The sequence below is a fragment of the Lissotriton vulgaris genome, chromosome 2_1 (assembly GCF_964263255.1).
Source record: "Lissotriton vulgaris chromosome 2_1, aLisVul1.2, whole genome shotgun sequence".
Lineage (NCBI taxonomy): Eukaryota > Metazoa > Chordata > Amphibia > Caudata > Salamandridae > Lissotriton > Lissotriton vulgaris.
Genome location: NC_141687.1, coordinates 398,026,699 through 398,044,541, shown reverse-complemented (window position 1 = coordinate 398,044,541; position 17,843 = coordinate 398,026,699). Strand labels below are relative to the sequence as shown.

Below are 17,843 nucleotides of genomic sequence, written 5' to 3'. Positions count from 1 at the left end.
CTGTTTTGGTTATTTACCACGCATACTTTGGATTATACCCTTTAACCCATCTAAGAGGCATTATTTGGGCCATTACTTGATCAAGAGTACCAGGGGTCTTCTCATGTTTATTTTCATAGAAATGGATATTACAAAAGGTGGCAACGTGTATTGCATTGTGTATAGGTGCTAACTATTGTATTTACCTCTTCCACTTAACAGGGGTATACTGGAGGTGTATGGTTACATTCTTCCACTGTGATGCACAGTTAGAGGTATACTTAGGTAGGTTCTTCTCTATGTGCTGCATGTATAGAGAGACGCTGAAAGGTGTTACCAATTATTATATTACTGTTACATGCTTTTTGTATTGCTATAGTTACACCGCAACAATTCCAAGCTGCCAGATACCTCTACACATCTACAAGAGTTATATTTTCCTTTACAGGTATAACTCCTATACGGTAGTTTCATGTGTACTGTCAGTTCTGATTAATGCAAACATAGTCTTATGTGTGTGCTCTGTTTATGTCTTACAGATCTCCCTCCCTGCTGTCCCCTTCCTTTCCTTCCGTGATTCTTTCATCTTTTCCCCTCGCTTGATCCTCTCAATGCTCTGTGCCGTTACGGCGATTCCGGCGTTGATTCGATCTAGAGGTGGGCATACTATTCAACAAATCGATCCTTAGGACGTTAACATAACAGGGTTAAAGATTAAGAGGTTTTAGGATTCAGGTATGGGTACTGGTAAAGGAAGGTATGGGATTAAAAAAGGGGGTTTGCGTGGGTTACCTCCCCCCCAAAAAAGAAAACAGTTTAAAAAACTTTGAAAAGGAGGTTTAGGTGGTAACAGCCCAAAAATCTAATATAAATAATGTATATATATATATCCATGTTCAATGGGTGGTAAAGTACCACAATGTACTACAATGGGTTATAAAGGTCGACTCATTGTAAATCATGGGCGGCAAAGACATGCATGCTAATGACTGCTATTCATCGTTCTACATTGCTAAATAAATACTTTTTGGAGGAATATTGTCTGTGAACAAATGGCACTTAAAATATATACATTTTAAATGTGTACATATTTTTTAAATAAATGAACTGAGGAAGTGGCGAATTTCCATGAAGTGATCAGAGAGGGGCTCAGATATGGTTGGTTTATATACTGTGTGGGCGGGGTGCAGTGAAAATGTGCAGGTTGAGGTGGTGGCACTCAGGAATTGGTTTCAGAGACCAGAGAGTGTCAGAGACTGGGGCCAGTGAGTGGAATACTGTCACAGGAAGCTATGGCTAGCTTTATTTGTAAAGCTTAAAGTGTGGTCTTCGATTGCCACTGCTTTGTGTGCCTTTTTACAGATGTGAGGAGAAGAAGCGAGGTCTTCGCACATATCTAGATGAACCTTCTGACACTTACAGTACTGCCAGCGATAGGCCGATGCCTTCCAGCCTCCAACACTGCCTCTTGCTCCTGATCCGTCGCGGGTTCCTTTCCATCGAGGCTCGTCCGTACACCACCAGCACTTGGCAGCGACTCTGGGGCCAGGCTCCCAGCCCTCGCCTGCTGCACTCTTCTCTCAGTAGATGGTTCTTTGAGGCTATCGCTGGGGCCAGCAGGCAAACTGTAAAAGAAACGGCAAACATATAGGAGAAATAAAGACACCGCAAACACCTCTCCTTCTCGGCCGTTTCCTTTCTATTCATTCTTAGTTTGCTCCTTTTGAAATATTGTTTTACTTTTCTCTTTATTTGTTACTCTCCTGATGTCTCTTTCTCTTCAACAGAAATATGTCATTGTTCTCTATGGCTCTCAGTCTTCATGTGTTTTCCTCTAATTCTAATTATTTGCTTGTTTTGTTTTCCTGACTTCCTTCCTTTTTTGCTTCTTTATCATTAACTCTTAGCTTTTTAGTCTTTAAATACCTTTTTTCGTTTTGTGCATTTTTTTCATTCTGTGCCTTTGTTTCTCGTTCATTAATTCTTACCTGTTCTTTATTAAATTTTCCATATTATCCTTTACCTATATGTATTTTGCTCACGTATTCCTTTTGTTTCAATATCTTTTTATTGGCAGTCCTCAAATGTATCCCTGTCAGAGCCACATTCCGAAGCAATCTTTAAACACTTAACAAAATGTATCCTATTTTTCAAAATTGGTGTGGGATTTTATTTTTCCCCTTGTGGTTTGTTTTCACTTTATTGTTGTGCGAGGGCTCCATAAATACTTTACACATTGCCTCTAAGATAAGCCTGACTGCTTTTCTGCCAAACTACCAGAGGGTTAGGCAGGGTCAATATAGTGACTTTTGTGGGTCACCCTGACGAGGATTACAGTGGCTTGAGTGAGGCTTCTACTCCTCTGAGCAAATAACTCAATTTCTTATAATGGTGCTTAGTGGATGAATCCAGTACTTATGCTTGTGTAATGCCACTCAGTGTGCAAAACGAAACATCTCTAAAATTAAATAACATCAAAATTGATTGTTTTTAAAATTCTCCTACATTTATGATTCTTTCATTTTTTCCTTTTTTCCAATGTTTTTCCAAATCTGAGTCTTACCAAACATCGCTCTTGCTAGAATGCAGTTGGATCTGATCAGGATTGTCAATCTCAAGGTGACAGAGCTGAAGAAGCTTTGCAAGGAGAGAGGGCTGAATATGGGAAAGGGGGCAACCAAGGTGGACATTTAAAATGCTGTCAGAGCCTTTCAGGAAGTCAGAAGGATGCAGGCTGAAACAGAGGAGCATGAGGAGGAGAACCCTTTGGATGAGGAGGTAGACACAGAGGAGGCGGATGAGGAAGGAAGCGGCCTCGATACATGTCCTGACCTGCTGCAGCCTGGGAAAGAGGACCTCTTGCCCACAGGAGCATGGTCCCCTGCCATCAGCAGTGTGTCAATTAAAAACCTGTCTTCTGAGGAACTGGTGGACAGGAGGGCTGAGAGGGAGCACAAGCTGCAGGGGGCCTGATTGAAACTGGAGGCTCTTTCTGTTGTTAGGACTATCCACTGCGTCTTGATGAGAATATTTGTATCTTTACTCGATAACTTCTTGGAGATAATATGGACTATCTGCACGACCGCAGTGATTTGTGTCTACTTATTTTGATCAATTCACTTAACAAAAATATGACACTTTCTTTTTTAGTTAAGTACTGATTTTTCCGTCTTACTTGAAGATGAACTGACAGTCATCTTTATAATGGTTGTTGCCATAAGATCGATTTTAACGGCACCTCCGCCATTAATGCTATCAAGTTTGTGAGATTATTCCAAAACTCAGGTAAACATTTGACTCTTTTTTCCTAGCGACGCACTATTCTAGCTATTTCTGCCTCAGACATGGGATACCTCATTAAGAGGAAGAGTATGTTGAAGATTCTAATAGAGGGCATTTAATCTTGAGTTACATACCCTTCTCGTGTACTAGTAGCTAATGTAGTTGTTCTCTAATTGCAGCTATTGATGTAAGGCGTTTCACTTGCATCGTGTGTATACCACACATGGTTTAAGGCAACATTCAGTAGTCTAGCTGGTGACCCCATGTTATCCTTCTTTCTATTTCAACAAGATATTCAATAATCATTGCTGACATACCATATATTGTCTATACTATTTACTTATCTCTCATGCACTTCTTGGAGAAAAGGCATCATTTTTTTTTGATTTCTGTAATTTTTTATTGTAGAAATATATATATTTACATGGAGCATAGAATATACATGGGTGGAGGAAGAGGGAAAAAGAAAAGAAAGAAAAATGCCCGGGGGGCGGGGGGGGGGGGGGGGGAGGTTCGCTGCCAGCTTCCAGTCTTATTGGGGTTAGTCCGATTGCCAGTCTTTCAAGTTCTGCTTGTATGTGTCGTCTGCCGCCCCTTTGTGTTGCTTGGTTGACATCCTTTGTCCCACGCCCCGGAGGATAGAGAGGATAGAGAAAGATCGAAAAAGAAAACAGAAAGGAGCGTTGCAGGTTACATCCCTGTTGTATGCAAATAGACCAGGCGAGGTGTACCGCTTCGCTGGTTGCCTAGCTTCGCCGCCTATGGGGGTTTATGCGATGATAGGTAGATGTCTAGGGAGCCCCACATATTGGACTGCCTGTGACTTTTCGGTGAGTGTTTCGCTGTAATGTTGTCAGCCCCCCGTAGGAAGGTGATCCAGTTAAGCCATGCTTGTGGCGCGGCTTTCGCTGTGTCTTTCCAGTTGCTTAGGACTGTTTTGACTGCAGCCGTCAACAGTAGGTCGATGAGGTTGCGGTCTTCTATAGTTGTGATTGATGGGGATGTGAAACCCAGAACCAGGCTTGGGAAATCTATGTGTATGGTTACCCCTGTGATGTCGTTAATTAGTGTTCCAATTTTGTCGCAGAATTCCCTAACCTTAGAACAGCTGAAGAGTAGGTGTTCCAGGTCTCCATTTCCCTTGTTGCAGTTCCAGCAGGAATCGCTCTCTCGGATCCCCATGGATGCTAGGCGGGCTGGTGTCCAGTATGCCTTATGTACTAGCCAGAATTTGGTCTGGTTTAGAGTTGCCGTTATCTTTTTCCTAGAGGTGGATCTCCATAGCTCTGCGCTCTCGTCCTCACTTAGCACCTTACCCGCTATTGTTCCCCAAAAATTCGTGTCTTTGTCGTTGAGTTTGGTTGATTTGGGGCATAGGGCTTTGTATAGGTGTCCCACTTGGTGTCCTAGTGTGTTGAGGTTAGCGGCGTGTTGTATGAGTGATGGTGTTAGACCGTTAAGGTTTGCCTTCCTTATTGCTACCTTGATCTTCAGAACGTTGTACAGTTCTATGCCCTGTAGGTTGTGCTCTTCCTTGAGGGTGTCAAAAGTTAGGTGTGTGCCTTGTTTCTGAAGGTCGTTGGCAATGGAGATGCCGTGTCTATACCATGAGTGCATGTTTAGAACCTTTTCCCTGTACTTTAATGTGGGGTTGTGCAAATGGACTCAAATTGACTTTTCCTGATGCGTGTTGCCATTAGTTTGTCAACACTTAGAAGCGCTGTTTTTGTGTTCTTTAGGACGGGGTTGTCTTTGATTGCTGGGTGTCAGGTGGCGGATAGGGAGAGCCACGGCAAGCCTTAAAGACAACAAGGCACCAGGGCCAGACGGCTTCACGGCCGGTTTTTACAAGCAGTTCTTGCACATTCTCAAACCAACCATGAAAGAGGTCTTCACGAAGTGTGTCCAGAATGGACGCATGACACAGTCAATGGTGGAAGCAAACATAATAGTAATACCAAAGGAAGGGAAGGACACAGACCAGGCAAAGAATTTTAGACCAATCTCACTCATAAACGTAGATTGTAAAATCTACGCAAAAATACTTGCAACAAGACTCAATGCATACCTACCTAAGCTTATACACAGCTCCCAAGTAGGCTACCTTGATAGGGTGTCATGGCCATTCCTAGACCAATGCATGGGGAAATTTGGGCTAGGGCTATAGGAAGATGGTAATGGCCCTCTACAATGACCCTAAAGCACGGGTGGTAGTAAACGGAGGTACATCAGACATACTTCACCTAGGACGGGGGACCAGACAAGGGTGCCAGCTATCACCAGCCCTATTCCTACTAGCGATAGAACCACTCCTAACCATGATCAGAACCAACAAGGACATAGCAGGGATACCTGTAGGGGGAGAAACCTTCAAGTTAGCGGCATATGCCGACGATGTACTAATAGTCACAGAAGACCCGGAGAGATCCATCAAAGCACTGACGGATACGATAAAAGGCATCATTTTTAAATGCCCTTCCTAGTTATACAGTATTGTTTCTTCATAGCTCGTGGGGTGGATGCAGTTGCCCACATTTTTAGGCTGGGCTGTATGGCTTTAAGTAATCGTTCCTACAGCGGTAACCTTATTATCTTGGGTGCACTCATCATTTTATGTTTTGACCACATCTAAATCAGGATTTTACACTCTATTTGTAATAACAAACTTCTGTTTAAGTTCTTTTATGTTGGTGATGGTCGTGACTCGTGCGGCTTTACACTTTGCATGAATGGTTTAATTATTGGATTGATTTGACGTCACTTACATTAGATTTGTTGGCTGGTGAGACATTTTACTTCCTTAAGCCCCGATCATGGTGAAGGTTCTGACCCACTTTGTAAACTAACCTGTTTTATCTTTAGGAATTATTTAGATGTTAGCGATTAGACTAAGCATAACATGTCATATATTTACAGGTACTTTCAACAATATGTAATGGCTTTCCTGATAAAGGCGGGTTGTTTGCCGAAATGCTCATGGATTATATTTCTGGATGAAAGAATCAGCAATACAAGCCGCACCTTTGGTCTAAAAAGAATGAATTGGTTTATTTATGAATTGTTTAGCGATCATTTTGTGTAATATTTACATAGTATGCCATGTTCAGTTTAGTTTTTGCTCACCAATGAACAGTCATTTTAGTCTATTTATGTGATGATATGTTGTTTGATTGATTGGTTGTGTGAAAGTAAGGTTGTTGTGTTGCAAGATGATTTTAAGATATTAGTGAGATTGTATTGTCATTAAACCCTATAAACGTGAAATTTAGGGTATGCAATTACAGTTCATATATCAGTTGTTATTAAAATAAATAAGTATTTTCCATATATTCATATTTATGGCATCTATAGGGCCTCCAGCAAACCCTTGAGGGGCCCATCACTGAACAGGAGATAAAGGAAGCAATCAGAACACATAAGAGTCTCTTGTGAATTTTTATTTTCATAGTTGCCAGGGATTTTTGAGTACAATAGGTTGCCAATAAAGAGCCAGCTGTCAAGAGGACCTTGGTAGAGAGAAATGTGGCCCTGGAGAAGAGAAAGACTAAGATGAGTCAGAGAGAGCATTGGTTAAGAAAAAGGCTGGAGCACAGATAGCTTTGTAGGAGAAGAAAAGGTTTTTGGCTTATGAGATAGGTCAGATGAAGGTGGACCTGAAAGCTAAACAACTCACAGAGTCCAGCATCAATGACGGCAGCAACATCCCAGTATCCCTTGGAGAAAAGAGATTACACATATCTAAAAACTTGCTGCCTAGCTTCATGGTGGGGGACAACATAGACATGTGGTTTAAGGTCTGTGGGTAGCCCTATAGATTCACAGGGCCTGAGGAGGGTTGGGGTGCAAGTCTTTAGATGCATATACCCAAAAGGGAGGGATTTTTTGTTGGCCCTAGGGAGGGGGCCCAAATGAAATACCCCTGAAGAACACAGCCCTTGTCAGAAAATATGGACTCACCCCAGAGAAGTACAGGTTGAAGTTCTGGGATAGTCAGAAGTTGCCCTGTCAGTCTGGGGTGAATTCTGTTGTGTATTTCAGTAAGGTACTGGATCGTTGGGTGAAGGGTAATGAGGTAAACACTTATGAGGAACTGTACAATCTGTTTTGAAGAGAGCACATTTCAATCATTGTTTTCCAGAGCTACACCAACACCTAATATATAGCAAGCTCGCTGGTCCCAGGGAACGTGACAAAGAGGCTGACCTTTGGCTCAGCACCAGCGTCCACAAGAAGGTACCTGCGAGTGACACAAAGAATGGCGGTTCATGTTCCCCCCACCAAAGTGAAGGGGGCAAGGTGACACAGACAGGTCCCAGGCAGGAGGAAAGGGTTTCCATGCCCCTTCTGAAAAATGGGGTTCTGGTGGATGGTGGCCCAGGACGCCCCATCTCCAAACCCAGTACTTTGGCTGATACAAGCAAAGGGAATCTGTCTGTCCTACACACAGGTAGGGACTCTACAGGGGTGGCCTTAGGATGAAGTAGTCCCCATAAGCAAGTGGTAGAAAAGGCCCCAGTCTCCCTTAGTTGGGAGCTAGACAGAGGGTAGGGTTGAGATCCCTGAGGGTGGAAGTCATCACTTATTGCTGGTGGTGATTCAAAGTTTGTGATGATCGCAAAGATTTCTTTACAGCTATTGGAGTTATTGTCTATGTGTACTGCTAGAGCCTTCTTCTTGTTTTCTATGATTGGCTGGTGGTAGCTTCTCAGGGCTGCTTTGTAAGTTTCCCTGTCATTATCGTGGTGTTTAGTGCTCCATCTTCTTTCCGGTTGTTTGCAGTGTTGTTTGGTTGAGTGGAATTCCACAGTGTACAAGCTTGCCTGCTTCTGGGTCCTTTTTTGTGTATTGTGTTTCCAGGGGCTAGGAAGCCTGCTCATTTTGTGATCTATTCGTCTACCTGTTTGATTTGTTGTTCAGGTTATCAGTGGGGTTGGTCTGGTTCTGGTGCTGGTGCTGGGTGTCGAGCCAAGTGGATTCTGTGATGCTGCTCCAACTGCCAGGCTTGTGGTGGTGGATTTTGACTGGCGAGTGATGTTGATTAGGAGTTGGATGATAGTGTGATCAGTACAAGTGAGAGGGGCAATTGGTAGGTAATTTTGATGTTGTTGAAGGTAGTGAACACTGAGTCAGGTATGTCCTGCGCAGTGTATGGTTCCAGTGGCGTGTTGTGTCACCAGATGTTTCCAAGGCTTTTGAGGAGTAAGGTGGAGTTGGTGTTGTTCCTGTCTACCAAGTGGAAGTTGAAGTTTCCTAGTAGGATGTAGTCTTTGGAGTCGACAGTGAAGAGGGCGATGAAGTCTGCAATATTGTTGGTGAAGAAACTTGCTTGCCCGGGAGCATGGTGAGTAGTGCAAGATAGCGGCAGTACCTTAGGAGAGCTCTGCAGTCAGCAGAGAAATGGCCTGCTACCTGGAACTGGCCCTTTCATGGGGACTGGGCAGACCCGAGATGCCGGGGAGGACCACTCGCATCGACCCGTCCCAGTTGCCTCCTTGACCCCTCAAGGCTGATGCCGTGGGCTTTGTTTGAATGGACCCAAAGAAGGAGACCTGCTCTCAGTGGGCCAGGTGACAGGGAATGCCGCAGTGGCTGGATACAGCCCCTGACCTCCTGTTCATTTTTGGGTAGAGCCCAACAATGAACCTGTGCCTGTGCCAACTGAACCTGTGCCTCTCCTGCCTGTGCCGCAATAGACTGATGCCCACAAGGGGCAGCTGGACTGCCTGAGGACCCAGGACCGGGGCCTGAGCCACGTGGTGGTGAATCGAATTGCACAGGGCATGAGGTTGCAGCACAGAAAGGGGAGGCCCGTCTCTTCCTCCTACGATACTGTGGCTGTGGACCTGGAAAGCAGCATGGTGGGGGTCCTAAAGCCAGATTGTGTCACTGGTGGTTGTCTGGAGGTGGTGCAGAGAACTGCCTAGAGGCAACCACTTGGGGGCCCTCCTCTGGGCCCCCAAAGAACCCTGAACATCAGCCCTGTGACATTTGGTGACTGCAAGAGAGGCCCAAGCGTGCCGTAGTCCCTCCTTTGGTCCCAAACTGCTGTGGCTCTTATTGACCCGCATGGGGCCCTGGAAAATGGAGTGCGATGCCGGGACTTGTTGCTGCTCGTGCCGGCATTGCCAGAGGGGTGCCTGGCGGGCCTCATACCTACATCCTGAGAGGGTGTGACTGGGGGGGTGAAGCCATTGTAGGGTGCTGATGTGCTGGCCCAGAGACATACAGTGACCCCACAGTAGACCCGAGTGAGCCATAGGACCCCCCGCTTGGTCCTGCCCAGCAGTGGCCTCTTCCCACTGGATGGAGCCCTGGAGGGCGAAGTGCAGACTGGGTCCTGGGGCTGCTAATGTTGACCCACTGTGGGGAGTGCCTTGTGGGCCTCATAGTTGCCCTTGAGATGAACATAGATGAGGCGAGCTGCCACCGGAGCTTGTACCTGTGATTTGCCATCCACTATGTATCGGACCAAGCCAATGAACGCTGTGGCACAGCACTGCACTGCAATGGAAGAGATCATGGCACGGGAGAGCCCCCCCTGAGACTCTACTGACCCCACATCTGCTGTCTGCTCCACCAGCTCCCTGTCCAATAAGCTTAATCTGATGCTGGCTGAGATCCGTGACTCATGTTCTACACCGGGCAAAAAATCCTCAATGTGGCCCTTGATCTGGGGGTTCTTCAAGAAGATCAACACAAACTATATGACAAGCTCCTCCAACATAATTCAGCGGCCTGCAAGACATCACTCCAGGGTGATGACCACTCAACCCAACTCATCTGCCTGACGGAACATGTGCAGCACCTGGATCACTGGGCTGAGGATGCTGAGGGTCGAGCCTGCTGTATCAACATCCATCCTGTGGGGCTTCCAGAAGATGTGGAGGCTAAGATGCTATGATCTATGTAGAATCATGGCTTCGGGGTCTGATTGATCCAGCTGTCCTATTGCCAATGTATGCAGTGGAGCAGGCACACAGTGTTCGGGCCTGGTGCCCCCTTGGAGTTTCCTCTGCCCAATGGTTGCCAGGATCCTCAACTACAGGGATGGAGACTACATCCTCCTTCAGGCTCGAAGAGTGAAAACCATTATGGTAGACGCCTCAAGAGTGATGCTCTTCCCAGATATTATTTTGGCAGTCCAAAAATCCAGAGCATCCTATTAGAAGGCCAAGGGTGGAACGCGTGAGATGGGGCTCCAATACACTCGCCTCTTTTCCTAGCAGCTTGCAAACGGTGGCGGATAACAGTACTTGCTTCTTTCAAACTCCAGTTTTGGTTTTATTGTTGGAAACTGCTGGGGCTTAATATCCATACTGTCACAGCCAAGGGGGCTGGAGTAGTTCAGGCACCTTCCATGATGAGTGGATATGCCTAGCAGAGATACAATGCCGCAAACACAGACTGGGAAAGGCACGGGACATGGAAGTTCAAGGGAAAGGAAGCTGAGGCCAAAGATATAATTTCTATTTATCAAATTAGACGCGCTGGGGCACACACAGTACTCCTCCAGGAATCTCACTAAGATCAGACCGAAGGTGAAAGACTGCATTGCTGTTGGCACGGCCAACTTTTCCATACGACATACGCCACCTACTCCAGATGCATGGCTATCTGCATTCACCCTGGTGTCCACTTGCGGGGTTTTGGACTCTATCATTGACAAGGACAGGAGGTAATTCCTGCTTCAGGGCCTTCTGATGGCTGGTCATTGGCCCTGAGAAGCCTCTATGCCCTAAATCATAATCAACCCAACATCTTGCTTCCCTCTCCCCACATTGGGCGATATGGGTTGACCATAGTTGGTTCCTGGGTGGATAATTCAACTGCGTGGTCAAATCTGCCCTTGACTGGTCTCACCCCCCTCCTGCACGCCCACTCTGCCTGGAACTCTGTGGCACTGTCCGACTGCCTGACCCACTGGTCCCTCTCAGGTGTCTGACGGGCACATCATCCACTTGACAGAGAATATTCATTTTTTTCCCCACCCCATCCCCTAGATGCTCATTTCGATTATATAATCTGCACCATGGACCTTGCCGCACACACTGCAAATGCAACCTACCTCAGCAACACCTCCTCAGACCATAATTCCCATTACTTAGACATGCACTGGGGGAGAGTGCCAAGCTCCAGCCCTGCTTGGAGGCTGCAACTCTATTGGTTACAAGACCCAATATTAAAATCCACCCTCCATGACACTATTACCTCCTGTTTTGTACACAATGCAGGTTCGACATACTCCTCCCCCCCTGAGTAGAGTAGGAAGCATACAAGGCTGTGCTCCATGGGATGTATGACATTACAACGCATGCTTTTACCACGCATGCTGTTACAACGCAGGTTTTACCACGCATACCATTACAACGCATAATACTTGGGGGTGCTGGATAGGGAATAGTTTAATTTACTATTCCAACTCCAGTCCCCGTGGATACTAGGGAAGGTGTTGGATAGTAAATTAAACTTATTCCTTATCCTAGAGCGCCCCAAAGTGTAATGCGTTGTAATGGTTTTCGTTGTAAAACCTGCGTTGTAACAGCACTGCGTGGTAAAAGTTGCGTTGTAAAGGATGTTCCCCGCTCCATGTGGTGTGCATCAGGAGTGTGGTGGGTGCCCGTTGAACACTTAGTCACCAGCTAGTAGATGTGGAGGAGAATCTGGGGCCCTGTGAGTGGGAGGCAGGGGTGGATCGGACCCACGAGGGGTAGCTGGTTGGGGCAAGAAAAGCACATGCCACCCTGCTGGAGCACCTCGACTGGACTGCTTATATTGCCCACACTCATGCGGAGGCAGATAGCGCTGGCAGACTTTTGGTCCTGTTGGCAGTACCCCGTCCTCTGGGGACTCTGATACATAGGATACATGACCTAGCGGGAACAATACAGAATTTTCAGGTGCGGATTAGAGCAACATTCTCAACAAACTACTCCTCCCTTTACAGCTCGAATACTATTGCAGCAACAGCACTGGAGGATGTCCCATTGCCGTGGACCACCTAAGACCTACATCAAACCCTTGAGGGCCCCATCACTGATCAGGAGATGAAGGAAGCAATCAGAACCCTTCCAAAGGGTCAATTGCCAGACCCTGATGGCCTACCTCTTGAATTCTATGCAGCATATACTGCTTCTTTGGTGCTGTGTCTTCTACAGGTGTTAAAGGTGGCAAGGGGAACGGGTGCTCTTCCCTCATCCCTAAGAGAGGCACAAGTTGTGCTGATTCCAAAACTGGGCTGTGACCCAATGCTCTCCTCCTCATATAGACAGATCTCCCTTCTCGCGTCGGATTATAAGCTTCTTAACAAGATCCTGGTGACCCGCATCCTCCCCAACCTGGTCCATGTGGACCAGAACAGCTTTGCCCCTGATGTTTGCTGGACATTCAAATGCTTCTGCGCTATAATGGAGGGTGCCCCATGAATGTGGCCCAAAGCGCCATGCCTTTAGCTGGATCTGAAGCAGACCTTTGATATGCTACAATGGGAATACATGTTTTGGGCCCTACGGCGATTTGGGTTCGGCCTGCAAATGCTCGGATGGATCCGCCTCCTATATGCAAAGCCCAGTCGGGTTTGTGGCTCGCGGGGGGCCCCCCGCCCAACGCCATCGAGATGCTCAGGTGGTCGTGATCTTCCTGTGCCTGGAGGTGTCTGCTTGAGAGGGTTCCTCGGGGAATCCCAGCACTTCAGCCGCGTCTTTCAGGGATTTTATTTGGCATAACTTGTTCTCGAGCCATAAGATGATACGGAACGAGTGACCTCAGGAGTATGCTATTCCTTTTTCCCTTAAGTGTGTGGTGACAACTTGGAAATCCCTTCTTTTGGCGAGGGCAGTTATGAAGAGGCCCCTGTACCAGACCGGATTAGCCATCCGGGCTTGAAGAAGGATAAGCTCCTTGAGTTGAAAGTCGTGTACACACACGTGGATATCCGGTGGCGGAGCTTTGGCGCCCTTGGGTAGACCCACACGATGTACTCTGCCCATCTGGATTTCTGAGGGACATTTGTCCCCCAGGACTTGTTTGAAAATAGCCAGCACATATTCACGGATGTCACCACCATCTGATCGGGAGGGGGAGGTTTTCCAAATCCTCTGCCGCCACTTGCAATACAATGTGCTGCATCATTTCCAGCTCTTCGTCCCTATTAGATTCACGCTCTTCCAGCGAGGCGACTTCGTCTCCCACTTCGTCCAGGTCTTTACGAACATCCTTCAAGTCGGCTGACAGTTGGTTTTGCATTGTATGTAGATCTTTCGGGAGGGACGAGAACAATTTGGAGATGAAAGCTTGAGTCGCAGGGGCGTCCTGAGATTCTAGGTTCCCCTGAGTTCCTCTTCCTCTAGCGGAGCACTCGCTGTGGAGGGTGCAGGAGGTTGTTTCAACAGCGTCTCCTTAACGGACCTGTCTTTTTTATTCCTGGCGGAGGTCATGATGGCACCGGGGAGCGGCAGCTCTGTGTACGACGGGAATCAGTAGAGGCAGAATGTTCTGTACGCCCCGGCTGCAAAGCTCTGTCTGTTCTGAGTTTCGGCGAAGGGCTATAAGCCACGATCAGGTCTAGGCCCTCCTGGGTCTGAGCTGGCAGTGCGGGCAGCATATATGGCGAGGGAGTGGTTTGCGGCACCAGCCACCGAGGAGCTCCATCACTAAGATCCCCTATTGCTACCGTCCCTCGTGTCCACCCTGTGGGCCCCACCGGGGACAACATGTGGGGGACCGGAAGTGGTGGCTGTCACCCTCCGGAGTGGTGTAGAGCATTGTGGCAGTTGCAGGCCTGCTGGCAATATCAATGTCTCTATTGTACACCCAGAATAAGCCCCCCACGTGCCCGGGGTTAGCTCTGTCCTACCAGGCTCTTGCTCTCCCTCTGGGTCGCTGCTTGACTCCTTAAATTGCGCCGCTGCCTTCTCTTTAAGTCTCCCTGGGGGGCCAGTGGACCTCTTTAAGGTCCTCCCACCATGCGCTTGAGGCCCTGCGGGCCCCGGAGCAGGGATCCTTGTCCACGCTCCCAGCTCTATTGACTCAGAGCAGCCTACACTCCACTTGCACTCAGATCTCCAGAACCGGCCTCTTATCTCGCCACTGTTGGAGGCCTGAAGCTTGTTGCTGTGGCTGGTGCAGGTGCGTGCCCGTAATGCTGGTCTCTATGCTGGGGCGGATTTAGGCTTTCTCCTCACGGCGTGCACTACGCAAGGGAGGCTTGCTGCCCTTAATTCAGTGCGGCCTCAGGTGCAAGGCCAGTGTGCTCCCTGGTCAGGGCAATCAGCGTCCTCTCGCTGCGCCAGGCATTCGCCCCCGGGGGATCTCACCTGTTGCCGCTCTCCCATCAGGGGCCTTTTCAGCTGCAGCCGCAGTGCACGTCGGCAGCTTAACCGCATGCAGCCTCACCGTCTCTCTAGTAGAGTGAGCCCGGTCACCACTGTCAGCCTCTGGGTCCTCGTTCCACCCCGGACGTTGTCTCTCCAAGCTAGTCGCAGCAGACCGGCCCCAGCAGTGCCCGGCCCGCTCTCGGGCCGCCCTAGAGGCTAGTTCTTCAGCAACTCTGGATATCGTCAGTCAGCAGGTCCCAGCTCGAGTCCGACTCTCCTTGCCGCCGCTGAGCAGTTCAGCTGGGGATCCCACTAGGCCGCACTGCAGTGCAGGCTCATCTCGCTCCCTCTGGCCGCAGGATCTCAGTGCTGTGTCTGCCTCAATCGTGCTGCTTCCACTGCCATGCAGCCCACAACTCCGTCACAGAGCACAGGAATCGTGCACCGGAGTCTACGTCGTGACTACCACAGGTGCAGATGTCGGCATTGGGCTGCGATGAGTAAGCTTATGATGATGGCGCCAGAGAGACTCACAAAAGCATCTCACTCAGCCACCATTTTGGCCACGCCCTCCCATTTTTCTTTTTTAAATGCAGCCCGTTTTCCTTTTAGGAAACAGGCTGCATTTTAAAAAAAGCTTTATTTAAAAAGCAGTCACTGATTTGATAGTCTGCTGACCCCAGCAGGCCACCATTCCTGTGAGTACTGGCCATTCCCAATGGGCTGCAAATTGCGACCTGCCTCAGGAATAATAATGAGGTCTCTTGGGCCCCATTTGGAAATCGCAAACAGTGTCTAAAGCACTGCTGTACTTTCATTTTGCGACTCGCAACCACTAAATATCACAATTTACGAGTTGCAAAATGAAATGATCGTACATGTAGCTCTTAATCCCTAATGTTCCCTTTTTCAGAGAGCCTCCCCGACTGACCAGCCCAGTTGGTTGAGGACACCTGACATGGGCCCTGCGAACCTTTAAATATCCAGGAATTCAAAGATGCCAACCGACGGATGATCTCAAGAAGGAAACATCAGCAGGGCGCTGCGATCTTTGCATTCTGAACCATTCTTCCTCTCTCTGGGGTGGGCAGAACAGCCCTGTCCAAAATGGAAAGGCTCCCCAGGTTGTTATACCATTTTGCCAGTCTCCCAGTGACAATCCCGGGGCCCACTCTGCAGCACCTCGATTCCATGCTTTTGGATCTGATCTGGGGCCCTGGGAGACAAAGAGTGGCACTTGTTTTCTGCTCGGGGAGGAAAGGGTGCGCCAAGTTTTGTGCATTACTACTTGGCTGTACATTTACAGTGGGTGGCGTGGTGGCTGGCGGCAGGGTCGGATTGGGATCACAATTCAGCCCGGGCACTGACGAAAAAAGTGGCCCACATTCAAGAGGCGTGCCCCATATTTAAGGGGCGTGGCCCACATTCAAGGGGCGTGCCCTTTCATGAAACACCATTTGCACAGACAAGGAATGAAAGTGGGAGGATACTGTTCTTGCACACGACACAGGGCCAAGGTGACAATGGCCTACATGCTGAGCAACTAAAAAAATAGCAAGGCCCCTTTTTGTCACAAAATTATTCCAGCCCTCCAGCACAGGAGCACCTGAAAAGCAGCAAAGCCCCTGCTATTACTAACCTACTCAGCCCTCCCCAGACCTTCAGCTCAGGAGCACATGAACAGAGGTAAGGCCCCTGCAATTAGTAAATTAATCAACCATCCAGGCCTTGGGAAAATGTCCTGGCAGGGGAGCACAAAACACAGCTTTCTGGGTCATCCAAGGTAGCCAGATAGCCAGGTAGGGTAGCCAGGGGGGATGCTGAGGTGAAGCTGGTGCATAGGAAGTGCCTTCCCAGTGTGTTCTGGTAGTTTAAGTATTTACCATTTACTGTAGTATTACCCTTGTACCTGCGTATGGTACCCTTTTGTAACTTGCACAAGTCACTTTTCTCGTGTAACACACTGTTTGCTACCTCTCACTTTTGTTTGCTTTAGATACTTGCACAAGTGTCACCATTGCCTACGTAACGTTTGTTCTTGTGCTGGAGTGTCTGCCATTAATTGCAGTATTACACCTCTACTTGTATTTTGTACGCTTTTGTAACCTGCACACATATCTCTTTTTCCTCCTGTAATGTATCGTTTGCTCCTCTTGTATTTTGGTTGCTCACTATTGTCACTTTTGATTCATGTAACTTAACGTTTGCTTTTGTAATTTGTCCACTTATAATTTTCTCCTCATGTATTATTGCTGTTCCTAGTGTGAAGCGCTCTGACACCTTCGGGTAAAGTCCGCGCTATATAAAATCGCATAAATAAATAAATAAAACAAAAAAATTCCAAACATCACCAGGCCCCCACAGCAAGACCCATTCTTCCTCGCCCACTATGCCCTGAATGTGAAGGGCTGTGGGTGAGGTGTTAAGACTAACACCGTTTCTGGGCTGCATGGGCGCCAGGGGGTCGAGGTGCAAATGGCTCAAAGGCCTGAGAAAAAACTGGCCCCCTTGGAGGCCGATTATTGCAAACAATCACCCCTCCCCAGCCCAGCCTCAGCTTGATTGCTTGGCAGGGTAGGGGTGAAGGAGAGCCCACAGCTGACAATCGCTGTTTGGCCGCACAGCGAGGCTGCTTTCATTTTCTGAGTCTCTGTCTCCGTGCACTCTGTGGGCCGTTTTTTTTTCTCCCCTTTCCTAGTCCACTCTCTGTGGACTGGGACAGGGGAGAAAAAAAACAGGCCACAGAGGGCACTGAGGCGCCGGCCCTTCGGCCCATTCCCGAATGCCCGCCTTGCCAATCCGCCCCTGGCTGGCGGGCTACCACACAGTCAAAACAGGAATTCCTCAGGTGAGGGTCTGGGGGCCTTCTTGTGCCGCCTCTTTTCCCCAAGGGTACCTTCCTCCTGCTCCTCCGCATTGCCCAAGAGGACCTGTAGAGGGTTTTCCAGAAGCCGCCACTACACAACGTTATACTCCGCTGCTTTTGCTGTGGGGAGTGCTACTCGTGAGGCACCTGGAGGTATTGGGGACAGCGAGCAATGTGACATTGGGATACCTGTGTAAGGGGATGACTGATGTCCTTTGTAAACTCCTGGAACAGTACGATTTGCCAGAAGGCGAATTCCTGACTTAGGGAGCACTCCAAATGACATTGCAGCAATACTGGGGAGTACGAGGCCCAGAACCCCCACAGCATAAACACACTACACCAAATAGGCCATGGGAGATGCCTCGTAACATGGCAGTACAGAGCCTTTGTGTGGGAGCCAC

The 17,843-nt window shown here is 48.2% G+C and overlaps 1 protein-coding gene across 1 annotated transcript in view; it reads right to left on the bottom strand.

Annotated features, from left to right (window-relative positions):
- The window catches only part of KIAA2012 (KIAA2012 ortholog), a 598,843-nt gene that overhangs the window by 121,582 nt on the left and 459,418 nt on the right, over positions 1-17,843 (bottom strand). Inside the window, exon 19 of the mRNA XM_086954068.1 lies at positions 1,400-1,604. Coding sequence (XP_086810194.1) covers positions 1,400-1,604 — 205 coding nt within the window. The remainder of the gene's footprint in view (positions 1-1,399; positions 1,605-17,843) is intronic.